The 13,528-nt window shown below is 40.3% G+C and overlaps 1 protein-coding gene across 1 annotated transcript in view; it reads right to left on the reverse strand.

Annotated features, from left to right (window-relative positions):
* LOC118807263 (connector enhancer of kinase suppressor of ras 2-like) overlaps positions 1-13,528 on the reverse strand; it is a 124,155-nt gene that overhangs the window by 13,825 nt on the left and 96,802 nt on the right. The window contains exons 12-17 of the mRNA XM_036569226.1: positions 12,818-12,904; positions 8,751-8,995; positions 5,482-5,530; positions 5,220-5,392; positions 2,778-2,851; positions 165-236 (exon numbers count right to left, since the gene is read on the reverse strand). Of these exons, the coding sequence (XP_036425119.1) occupies positions 165-236; positions 2,778-2,851; positions 5,220-5,392; positions 5,482-5,530; positions 8,751-8,995; positions 12,818-12,904 (700 nt within the window). The remainder of the gene's footprint in view (positions 1-164; positions 237-2,777; positions 2,852-5,219; positions 5,393-5,481; positions 5,531-8,750; positions 8,996-12,817; positions 12,905-13,528) is intronic.

A 13,528-nucleotide genomic window follows, 5' to 3' on the forward strand; every position in this document is an offset into this window, starting at 1 on the left:
ATCACATACTGTACATGCAATGTATTTTATGTGTGTGAAAATGATGTACACATTTGAATCAAATACATTCTAAGCATTACTTTCTTTGGTGTAGACAGACTATTTCTGTGTGTGTGAGTGAATGAGTGAGTGTACAAAAGCTTGAAATGGCAGTCTACTCTTACCTGTTCATTTCCTCCAAACAGTCTGTGGCAAAGAAGAAACTCTTGATTTTTGGGTGACAGGCTTTGAAGGCACTGGAAGAGAACAGTGAGGTCATTCTGCAAATGCAGCAAAGGTAAGGCTTTTTTCTCAAACTTGCATTTTTACTTGTGCAACCCCAAAGCTTTCACAATGAGAGCACGAAACCACTAAGAGTGTCCGGATAAGCAACTTAGTTAATCATACTAAATAATTAGGTCGTAATTACGTCCTACTATCAGTGATTACCATGTTGTGTTAAAGTGTAATTACTGGTTCTTGAAGTAAAGTTTCTGTTGCTCTAAATCATGCTGTGTACTGTATTTTCAAACCATTAACCCTGCCTTAACTTATCTTTAGCAATGCATTCAGAGACTTTGGCTTTGGCACCTTTTACTCATTAAAATCTTTCTCCCAGCATAATTATGACGCATGCATGCCCATATTCGGCACATTAAAATATGAAACTTAAAATATAAAGTATAGATGTCAGCATGTGAAATTAGTGCTGTGTTACCAAGTTATCTATCAATATACAAAAGAAGCAGGATGCTGGCTTTATTGTTGGAAACACTGCTATAGTTTATGTCCTGCAGAATATTCAGAATAGGGCCTGACCAGTTACACCTGTTGGCTGATAATATTGGCCCTTATTGGCAACCCACGTTTTTTTGGTGAATAGATTATGCCTTTTTTAGTTGCAAAAAAGACTCCAATTATTTAATTATATGACAGCAGTACAAGCTGAACTAGGATCTGAACACAAAACATCATCATGGTTTGAATAAAAAATAAAAAACATAAAAGATGTATCCAAATCTAATCTTTAGCATGATAACATATGAAAAAGAGAAAAAAAAGAAAAAAAAGAACTACAGCTGTCAGATGGTATCAGAAATCAAATTGTCCCCTTGTTTGTTTGTCAAATGTATTCTTATTATAAATACATCATTTTTTACATTATTTTACAAAGATGTAAGAAGATAAATAACGGCAGTAAATGCCAGATTTCCAAGTCATTGCTATGTCTCCTCCATCCATTATGCTCTGCATAAATGATCAAGCAACCTCAAAAACATACGACGTTTAAACCAGCAATTCTCAGCCCAGGGGTCTGAGAACTTCGCCAGCGATATCCTGCTGTTATTATAAGCTATATTATAAGAACATTAACTGTAGTGAAAGCAGAGACATTAAAAATGAATGGAAAAGCTTGTGACACTCAACACGGTGTCTGTTTTTAAAAAAGTCCCTTCTTAACTAAAAATAGCCAATCAGCCGGTTAAGCCACGAGTGGGGAAAAGGCCCTGGAGAACAACTTGCCCAAACAACTCGACTGTGAACAACTTTGTGTGTTATTTGAGCCAAGTGCTACAAACTATTTATGTGATTTCTGTCAGATTTTATCAGTGATTTCAAATATGTTTTTGAAACGGTAATTTGGCCTTCATTTTGAGTGTTTAGGTCTCTCCCATTTCAAAGAAATAAGCATCTGGTCTTGTATGACTGGTGGCGTTGCCAAGATCACCACCAAGCGAACAAACTTGAAACAAACTTGAAACAAACGTGAAAGTCAGTAACTAGATGCAGTAACATTAGCTGAATAGCAGCTTAGCCATGTAGTTTCTGGGTTACTGCATGTACAAAATGCAAAAACGCTTGGCTCAAATAACACATAAAAAACATGTTTTTTCAAGTTGTTCATACTTGCTAACATTCAGAGTGTTGACTTGTCAGAAAAGCCTTCAACCTGAAGCTGACCATTCAGTTTCCTCACACAAGAATGCATTTTTACACATTAGCGTTACATATTTAGCTCTATACATTAAACAGATCACCTCGTTCAGATTGACTGAACAGTTAAAAACCTGTCAGATTCCACAGCAGAGGTAACTGTCAACTTTCAAATGGATATTTTCTGTGTTCAAATGTGTTTTTTCTGCCTTTGAATTTAATGAATATTCGAATGTTGAACTGTATTTTGACAGCCCAAGCAAGCCAATGAAAAAATAATAAGTAACAGAGAGAAACTCTAAATGTAAAAGTCTATTGGCCATTATTATCAGTTATCAGAATTTTTAACCCCCTTCTAAGTGGTATCGGCCGCAAAATCTTCATATTGGCTGGGCCCTTATGCATATGTTTACTTTTTTTGCCAAAGAATTAAAAGGATAATGTGCTAAAGACCAAGAGGGAAGGATTCATGGGTAGCAGTGGGCCATCTATGACACCTCTCTTACAGCACATGCAGCCCGAGGAGTGTGATCTGACCAGTCACACCACATTTACAGCTGTGAAGGAGCTTGGCTCATTAGTTTGTACTAGGCTAAGAGGACATGAGACAGAAGCTGTAAAGAGTGGCCATGCCTTGTGAAGGATAGCATGCTCCACCTCTAATCATTCATCGCGTGGCTTCATCAGCACGAGGCTCTGGTCAGCTTTATTAATTCCGCCGGGGCTCTCTTGTTTGTTTCCCAACCTCACAGAGGTAATGTATGCTTTATATCACCCAGAGGGCGAAGCGAATTCTGTGTGCATGCAGGGAAGGAGGGGGAAGGGAAATGAGGGTGCTCAAGGGAAACCTGAAGGAGACTCACAATTTCCGCCTGCATTCGATTGCTCTGTCGATTCGGAACTCGGGCAAGCTGATGAAGCCTTCAGCCTTCTCGTCCTGCAGAAAGAGAGAGAGAGAGAGAGAAAAAGAGAATTGGATTGTAGGGGGTAGTTAAGTAAAGGAGGACTGGATGATTGAAGTTTTAGAGAGTATGACGTCGGCAGTGTGGGGAGATAAATGGAAGAAATAGTCAAGCTGAGGCAAAGAGTAAGGAAAGTATGACGTATGCATTACCTTGACAGCCAGTTTGGTTTTAGTGGCTTCCTTACTCATTGTGCTATATATGTAAAACCATACTAACACTGCCATGAACATGGACTGTAGATCCTAGCAACTCAAGAATCAGATGAGCAGAACTCCTCTTGATTTAAGGGGTGTGCATGAGTAAAGTGCTCAGTTATACATTTCAGATGTGAATATCTGTGATAAGTATGTAAATATTTGGAAAAAATAAAGGGAAAAATCATGTCGATACCTTGTTATGATGTGTGATAAGGATATGTGTTGACATTAAATAGAATATTTTGCCATACAATATTTCCGTTTGTTGTTTTCTATAGTGTCTTAAAAAAGTATTTGCCCACTCGTGATTTCTGCTCTTTTTGTATATTTGGTAGGTCACACTAAGTGGTTTCTGATTATTTTAGATCAGTGAAGTAACATAAAGCACAGTTTTAAATGATCATTTCATTTTTTGAAGGAAAAAAAAATTGCAACACCTTTGTCACCTATGCACTCAGCGTTGTTTTTGTCTTACACTAAACTTTGTCTGAAGATCGGAAACAAGTGACACGCAAACATAAAAAGAAATCATGATGGGACAAATACTTTGTCAAGGCGCTGAATATATTACTTTTGTCAAACGCATGCACCCTAAAATTGGCTATTTTTAACCATTTCCATATATGGACAGTATACACCTCTGATGTATTGTGTCATGCTGTAGTCGCCATCATGCCCATATTAGGAACTTCAGGTCTGAGCAATTTTCTCTATGTGAAGAATTAATGCTGTCTTAAAAATTGCCATGCTGTTCCAAACCCAATACATTTTGTTGTTGTATGTATATTTTTTTCCCCCGAATGTCACTGGATTCTCTGAATTACAAGGTTATTTAGCAGTCGAAATAAGAAAATTGCCAAATATGTTACTAGCGAGCAAACACTCGTGTGTACGAAAATGATGTCACATGAAATACACTATTAAACTTCAATACTGTTGTATTTACTAACACCAGCTACTCCAACTCAGACTACAACTTCTACATTTCACAAATCTTGCAGTACTGTGGGGAATATTTTGGTGAGGTTGCCAGTCTTATGATGTATATTCAATGCACAGCAGTGTTAGCTTGCATGTAGCATTATTGATATTTTAACTTTTTACTGACCTTTTTTTTTGGGTTTACCCAATTTTCTCCCCAATTTAGTCCAATTTCCAATTCCACCCCCTAATTAGGACTCCCCCAATCACACAATATTACCAACGCTAGGAGGGTGAAGGCTAACACAGGCTTCCTCCGAGAGGAAGGGAAACCAGCCACCGCCTCTTTTCAAACTGCCGCCCACGCAATGTCATTGGACAGCTGAACGCGCTCGAAGGAAAGCGTCAACCCCCAGGTCTGTTACGTCAGCTAACAGACGCCTGCGCTGACTAGCATCGCGTTGAGTGATGGGGGGAGAAGGGGGGGCCATCCTACTCACCCAGAGAGAGCGAGGCCATTTGTGCTCTTTTGCACTTCCGGCTACGGATGGCTGTAGCATCACCAGGGATCGATCTCGTGATCTCCTGATGATAGGGTCAACGCTTAGATGGTTGTGCCACTTGGGAGCCTCTTTACTGACCTCTTAATTTAGAGGATCCAGTGAAATTTGGAGAAAAATGGCATATGGGAAAAAATGGAACAGCACTGTTTACCACAGGCATCTATACTGGTGATATTTCTTCCTCCAAAAAGCAAAAAACTTGCTTATAAAAATTGTCTTATATGGAAATTCAGTTTCCATGTGGGCCCTTTAATTGCAGTGGGAAAAGGATGTTTTATGATTCGTCAATATCAGTCAAAGTCCAATCTGTTTTTCCCCATGGTTAAAAAATATATCTTTTCATTAACATTTATAGATACTGGAATATAAGAAATAGTCACAATGCACAGTTGCCATAACAGCTTACTTCTTTGTTCTCCAAACACGCTAAACCCTGAAAATCCCAGGCTTATGACATAACTAAGGCTTATTATTCAGTAACTACATGGACTACAATACAAACTAGTTGAATTTTTCTTAGGTTATAGTAGTGTGTAGTAAAACTTCGGGACTGCTGATGGGCCCTGGTCATTTAAGGGGCTAAACAAATACACACATTGATGTGGACGTTTGTATTAGATGCATATTTATGAAGATCAGATGGAAGGAGTCCGGCTTACATTTTGGTTGGTGTACCAGTAGAGAGAAGAGTCCTTCAAAATGAACCAGTATTTCTTCCACTTTTGAGTGAAGTACCCTTTGGCATCTTTCTTCTTCCATAACCAGCCTTCACAGTCACCATGGCCTAGATCCTTACAAGAGATTTTCCTGCGGCTGCCGCTGGTCAGGGAACCTAACGTACAAAACATTAAATAGTTCACAGTGTACCAATAAAAGCACAAGAAATGTTTCTCTCACATTTGATGTGGTCTCCAAACATACCTTTAGTTCTCTTTTTGGTTTTTGTCCTTAATGAAGTATAGTGGAATGACTGTTGAGGGGAAAAAGAATAAAAGACATCTTGATGGAAGAGCCCTGTATAGTTAGTTTACTAGTAGCAAATCCCTATTAATTTGTTTTTCATACAATTTTTAAAAGAAATCTAGTGCCACTGTAAAGCTTATGAAATCTAACAATCAGCTTTTCTGTTTAGCATCATTTAAAGCAAATAAAATTGGACTGCTGCTGGCATGAGGTCTTGCTTTTTTAGGTTAATCTAGCAATTTCAGACATGCAATATAGGGCACATAAGCATCATAGGAGTTTTATAAGGAGTGGTTAATTTTTAGTAGATCATTTTTAAGTGAGTGGTTAATGGTTAAGTGGTTAACATGCAATGAATGCAAAAAACTACCCGATTTAACAATGAAATGCAAAACACTGAACGATTCAGTTTGTGTTTGTGAAGATTCACCTTCCTCATAGATGTTCCTCCTTGTATTTCCATTCCAGATCCTGGATACCTGTACACATTACAGACTGTTTAATTTTCTGCAAGATGTTTTTTATTGGAAGTTAAGTGGTCAACACAGCAGCAGGCCAATTCTCACCTCTCTGGTTCTGCTCGCAGTGTGTCACCGGCTCTCTGTTGCTGCAGAGAGGAAAGATCAACACGTCACTGTCAATCTGCTTCGAGTGCTGTTCTGTTCTGTGAGTCATCTTTCACTTGCAAGCACAGATTTGGCGAGTGATAAACAATGCAATGATTCTCTGACTCTAGCTGGCCAAAGGAAGAAGAAAGGGTAAAAAAAGGACCTCTGCTGTGCATGAGCTGAAGAATACGAATGCTTTATTGAACTGCTCTTGACCAGTAAGAAAATCATTGTGGTTCAAATATTCTTTGCCGAACTAGCAGAAGTCATAGGTGGATTAGTATCCGTGCCACTTTTTCATCTGCTTGCCTACTTAGCCGCCAGCTGGGGCTTCCTAAGGCTCATCTGTCACAGTGAGACCCCAATTCAAACCTCATGTCCGTGTCTATTATTATCTCATCCCAATGCTATGCACCTAACCGAAGCAGAGTGTACTTGGTCTTGGGTTTCTGTGATAGGGATGTGTCTTGACACGACTTTCATCACAGGCGAATGGCTTCTGACTCTTTGCACAGGCACTGCTATACCCTGAGTGCCACGTGTGGTCTGGTTCTTCTCCTTACTTGACTTGTATGTTGTTCTCTCTTTCTTGCTCTCTCCTTTCCATCTCACTTTCTTCCTCACATAGTGGATCTTGCACGGCCTGTCTGTCAGCTGACATCCGGCCTCTGAGTGCAGAGCCCTCAACTATTCTTGTCCTTCTCTCCTGCAAGTCTCTGAAGGACACTGTGACTGCGTGACAGCTATGTCATTTACTACTCTGACCGACAACTCTAGGACCACATTTATACTTTCTCGTTTCATGTGACTTGTATCCGAATTGTAACCTGAAAAGATTTCAGTCACATGCTTTCACACCTTGTAATCACATGCATCTCCGGTTAGTCAGACTGAAATCTGAATGCTGTCTGGCACACATTATGCAAATCAGCTAATTTGTATATATACATTGTTCCACATTCCTATTCCTAAGAAAAATCACAATTCTGCATGCCATTGTTGCCCTATACGTTTGCACGTGGGTGCATTTACACCTGCATTTATCCTGATACTTATCATGATACTGAAGATACATGAGGCGACCAGGTATAAATAGGGTCTAGTTTTGCGACAAAAAGTGTGGCATCATAAAATACCCTTTACACCTGGAGGTCTCATGCAACTTCTAGAGGTGGTTTCAGACTAGGGTCCTCATTCCTCAGCCCTGTAAAATTCCTGGACACTTAATCAGTGGCTTGATTTTTTTTTTGCTAAATTTAGTGGATGGATAGCCATGTTTATGATGATATCTAAGGTAGATAGTGGTCAGTTCAGGTACAGAAGCTATTCCTCTCAGCTACTGTGTATGCCTAGTGCGTAAAAATGTCACTGACAGCTCACTTTTCCGAAACAGTTGTCCCTTTGTTGAAGTAATTTGAAAAAAATCAAACCCATTCTTTGTATACAAATGGTTTGATTGGATAAAAGAACCAGTTTAAATGCATTTTACATTCTAACATATAAACACGCTTGAATTCCAGGACATTTTGTGTCCAGGAACGTAATACATACTTTCCAGGACAAACAACCAAAAACACTCCCAATACTGTGATGGCACGTCCCTATGAAAACACCTGCTAGACTGTCACCACTAAAAAGAGGCATCCACTGGTTTAATTCCTAATATTATTTTTTCCTCTTTGTTTGATTCAGTAGCCTCCAGCAGCCTGAGCAAGATAAAATAAAGTGCTAGTTTGACTAATCTTTACTTCACCTCATTATTATTCACTGTATTGTGACAATACTTTACAATTTACTGCACGTAGTCCATGACTTAAGCAGTATGATAATTATTCAAAACAGTCTTGTAAATATCGATGTAAATCCGGTATAAGGAAATCAATAATGGCATGTAAAATTGTCATTTTCGAGGTGGCAACCATCTTTTGAACAGAACAGGAAAAATGAGGCTTTGTTGTATATGGGCTGATTTGCATATTATGTGCCATATAGCAAACAAATTTCAATCTGCCAAACTAGAGACACATCTGATGTGCATGTGGTTAAAATCTTATCAGATTACAATCCAGAGAGGAGTCAAATGAAATGGCCAGGTGTAAACAGAGTCAAAGACTAATCTCTCCAATTTGTGTGGCTCCTGTTGTGGTTATGGTTTAATAAATAATACTCCACGCTGCAATGTGCTTGAGCAGAGTGTTCTGGGAGTGTGGAGGTGTAGCATAAAGAAACAGATGGACACAGATGCTGCAGGCACTCTGCTGGACTTGCACTAACCCCAGCTGACATGAGCGTTTGTGGGTCATGAACAATGCAGGACAGCAACAGAGCGCACTTCAAAATCCAGTCGAAGGAATCTAGAGTCGAACTCTCTTTCACCTGTCAGACCTTTCCCAAAAGTCCTCCACCAAACCTGCTTAAACAGAGCCATCCATCATCAATCTCTATTCATCTATAGCTTTATAATGGAGCTTTCCCACTCATTTCCAGTACATTGACTTGGGGTGCCTGACTCAGGTTATTATGTGAGCTTCAGTGAAATGTCACTGAAATGATTAATTCCCCTATTTAAAGCTCCAGCGTGGAGCAGCTAAGGACAGACAGGAGTGTCACGTTACTCACGTGGTAAAGTGGCACAGTGTTGTTTTCGGGCAGTGGGAAGGGTAGGCTGTCAGGCGGCGCTGCCCCATCCAGTCGCACAGTGGAAGCCAGAAGAGAGGGGCTGATGGGAAAGCTGGGACTGCTTGGATTCTTGCCTTTCTTGCGGGAACGGCGACTGGTGTCCCGCTTGCATTCCCTTGGTCCATCCGGTTCCTCCTGGATGACCAGGATCTTGTCATCACTCATGTAGCGAAGAAGGGACGTGTCTGAATCTGAGGTTAGAGGGAATAGGCACTTTGTTTGTTAATGCTTTGCCTGGAAGAAAATGACTAGTTTTCTAGCGGGTCTGACCTCTTTGAACTGACCGTCCTCTCCTTGATTCTGATCTATACAACCAGCCAACAACCGTATTAGCTCTCTTGGCCACAAAAAATGCATCTTTAAGGAAATAATGTCTGTTCTGTCTCAATTTGAAAAAGAATTGTAGGACTTAATTATGCATCTGAACTCTAAGATTGGACTGTTTCCAAGCTCTGTGCAGCAGAAACATTTAAACCTTCATTGCTTTAAACGCTACTTAATCTTGAAATGTTCACATTTTAAGTACAGTTACCTCATCAAAGGTGACAGTGAGTGCCACAGCCAAGCTCACTCATTGGCCTGACTAAAAAATATATCTATAATGTGACTCGTGAGCATGGCACAATCACCCACACAAGCCCACCAATGGCCGCTAGCCTTAATGTTATTCATAGGATGTCTGAAATGCGATGGCTGAATGCAGATGCACACACGCTCTGAAGAAACAGGGCGCAGGAAGAGCTAATAGGAGGAATTCCCATCAATCCAGTATGAGCCTGAACTTTCAACTTTGTTCCACTCAGTGTTTTTTATTCTAGCTACCATACATCACACCTGATTCAACAACTCAGGGCACAGAAAAGCATTCCTAGCACAAAGATCATTCTGCAATCATAGTGCAAGCATGACAATGAACTTTTTTTTTCCTTTTCTTTCCTCTCCTCGTGTCCTTGGTTTAGGAAATTCGTCAAATTTTACTTTCCCCTCCAAACTCTTTGAATATCACCAGGTATTTACCAAATTTCCCCCCACATGTTATGTCATATCATCATCTTTTTTTAAAGATGCCTATTTGCAGTTGCTAAGCTAAGATCAATTAATCAGTATTTAGGAAAGGGGTTTTGTGAAAGGTGCCGTATGATTGGTTTCCTTGAGTTTGAAAGTGCAACATATTTTTTTAAGATATTTTAGAGCATCTACTTTTCTCTCACTTCTCAGTAAGTAGTAAAATTTGTGAAGAAAGTAAAAAGCTGAATATTTTGCGTTGAACTGTAGTGGAAGAAAAGGAAAATTCAACGAAAATGGAAAGACTTTAATAAGATACATATATGTAAGAAAAGTATAGTAAGAAGTACATCAACTTAATTACTGTCCACCAGTGAATATAAGTCGGTGTGCTGAAGCTGGAAACCATTAAAATATGCAGACCAGGAGTGCAGGAAAAGGATTGAGAACCATAGTGCTAAGGCAGTGTTTCCCAATCCAGTCCTTGGTGACTGCTGAAACTTTAGTAAGTTTTATAGGAATGTGATCTGTAACTTACTAAAACTTCAGTAAGATGACAGCTGTAGCAATGATTGCTAGTATGCTAGAAAGCATACTTGCTATTCAAACTACATGCTAGCCCTGAGTTTCAAGCTGTTTTGCCTCTTTCGTTTAAACACTGCATTAACTTCATGTAGCACTTTGTTTTTCCATCAGACTGAAGTTCTTCTGTAATGAAAGGCATGTTATTTGAAGCTGTGTTGAACTAGACCCCTGCTGCAAACTGCGGGACAATGTGTTTGTCTGCCAGTTCTGCTGTGGTCATGTTCAGGTATTACTGCAAAGTCCAGGCCCAGATCATCCAATGGGTTTTATGGGCACGTGCCCAGGGGCCCAAGCCACTAGGGGGCACCCACGAGCAATTATGAGAAAATCTAAACAGCTATTTTGACTCGTGGTGGGAATTTTACTAGTGGCACAGCAAAAAAATGAACAGATTTGTCATTATGTCACAACAGGTCATCCTCCTGACATGTCTTTCCTAAACTTCTGCTTCATTTCCTCCTCCAGTCACTGTTTAGCTAGCATTTCACTATTCACTATTACCTTGGTCAAGCCTTCAGATATGTTAGCAGTGAGCTAGCATCCTTGGAACGTACTTGAATTTGAAACTTCAAAGCGAGCCCTGATACCCCAACAGAGAAGAGGATGCCCATTTCCAAAATCAAATAAAACAGCCAGCCAAGAAAAAAAAGTCATCCTTGTCAGCAGTAAAATCTAGTTAAAAAAAAAAATTCCTACGCACACTGCAAAACTTGATGATCTGGGCTTGACAAAATCACACACTTAAGGTTGGAAATAAAAGGATTTTATTTATTTGCTCCATTAAAGTATGCAGTCCTACCTCAGGTCCTAATAAGTTTTGAGTGCAAGTCGAGTTGCGAGTCATTTAAGGGCAACTGCATGTGGAGTTCAACGTGCAACTTGAGTTTGAGTCACTGACTCAAGTCCCCATCTCTGATGGACCACATTTTCGCTCTGTTCCAGCTCCCAGCACTTGAACCAAAGCAAGAACACGGAATACCTGGTACAGTTGTGCTGTGAGCTAGAACAGAGCACATATGTGGACTGTCTGGGGGCCAGAGGATTGTATTAGGAAACACTGCACCACTTTGCTTTTACTTTGCTCCATATATCGCTGTCCTGAAGAATAACCCAAATCTGAATACAAGACTAATGGAAGGTTACATCACTAATGACTTTTCTACTTTTGATAGCACAAAGGCAAATTGCACAAGGCATAAGGGAGCCTTGTCACCCCAAGCCGTATCGGAGGTGACCGAGAGAAATGATGTACAGGCGAACCTGAAGTAGTGAAGCAAGAAACAGGGAGGAAAAGAGCTGATTTTTGTGGAGAGTAAGCTCTCTGAGACAAGGAGAGAGAACTGAGTTTGAGATAAAGGGGATGAGGAAGTCAGAGCCATGGCCTGGAGGTTCGAAGGGCTCTGGTGTTTTCTGCTTATTCCACTCCTATACCACACTTTTATCACTCTCAAGGAGAACATATCTTTGATCATCCTCAAACCAGCCTCCTGGCACTGATGCTGGCATGATCAAAACAGCAAAATCAAAATCAGCACTGGCTCCTTGGCTGTCTAAAACCAAGAGATGACAAATGATGATGAAAAATGTGTGTAAAACATTGGAGGATTTCAGGTAGTCTCAAAATTAACCTGTGAGATATCCAATGCGACACTGACTTATTATGCAAATGTGCCACTGAATACACTGCTTTAAATTAGATCTTGAACTTAAATGAACTTGGAAATTAGCTTTGAACTTAGCTTTGGAGCCAGAATGTTATTGAATGCTTTATTACAGTCACTTCATGGTGTTACTAATACTGTGTTTTTGTTTGTCCGTTTGTTTTTATCAAATAAGAAATAGATCATTTATCCTGGTCAGGACTTTTGACTACAAGAAACAGCTTAGAATGTTAGTTATTGTTTCCAAAACCATTAACATTTGATAAGCATTGCATAAGAAAAGCACTTAGTGTCATGTTTTATAAAAAAATGCCCCACTGCTCTTTACCAGTGTTTTACCATGTGTCATGAACTACCATGAACTCAAACCCTGTAATGTTTAATGTCTTCAATGTTAAAAATATCACTGTGATTATAATTTTGGTATATTAGCTTTCAAGTAATAGTTTCCTAACTCCTCAAAGTTATTCTTAAACAACGAATAGCTCATTTCAGTTTTCATGAAAAAGAAGAGGATGGTCATTCATCCAATGCTCTCAACAACAAATGAGGCAAAGCAGTATGGCTAAACAGAATGAGCAATGTATCACTGGAGGTGGCCCATGCTGATTCTCATTTACTGAATATCTTGATTTTTCTTTGTTTTGTTGGAGCAGGACATGTATGTGTGTTGTATGCAAGAGAGTGTCAGGGTACTACGGGATGTCTGTGGCCACCAGAGCAGTAGAGGTGGGTGCCGTCAGTTGGAGAACCCACCTCGGCTGCCCCTCTTGTACATATTGGGCTCCTTGCTTTCAGCCATCCAGTTGTACTCCGGGGGCATGGAGACGGGCCTGAGATCACCTAGAAAGAAGTCCAATGAGCACATCAACTGGAGGGTGCTTGCTGTTGAGGGGGTAAAGGTGTGGGAAGTGTGCTCAGGGATGCTGGTGTGCATTGTGAGGGAACAGAGGATAAGAAGAACAACGAAGGAAAAAGGGAGCTGAAGGAAAAGGGACACGTCAAATAGACAGGGACTGTGAGCAAAGATAGAAATGTTAAACAAGTTGTGGGGTAAGGCGAAACGAGGTGAGGGTCACGTGAAGGGAAGATATGTGTGGAAGGAAGATGCGTGAGGGTGCGGGCTGTGCCACAGCACATGTGCGTCTGGGAAATCAGACTGACGGAGCATGCCTCACTTGAGCAATTACCAAACTTGGAGGCATTCCAGTTGCCTGGCACGCTGCTAATAAGAGAGGTTTCTCTGCCTCTTTCATGAGACCGATGAGCTTTACCTGTGTGGTGGCCAACATGGCTTCTCTATACAAGATCTTTACTGGGGGATGGGGGACAATGGGCTTATTCTTTCACCATTATCAGTCCTTGGCCAAAGATGTCCCTTCCTGGGTCAGTGAATGAGACCTGCTGGTGGCAGATAGCTGGTCATCATTGCTTATGTTAAAGCCATAATGGAAGCTTTTGAGCCTA

This window comes from Colossoma macropomum, unplaced genomic scaffold (assembly GCF_904425465.1).
Source record: "Colossoma macropomum unplaced genomic scaffold, Colossoma_macropomum, whole genome shotgun sequence".
In the NCBI taxonomy this organism is placed as follows: Eukaryota; Metazoa; Chordata; class Actinopteri; order Characiformes; family Serrasalmidae; genus Colossoma; species Colossoma macropomum.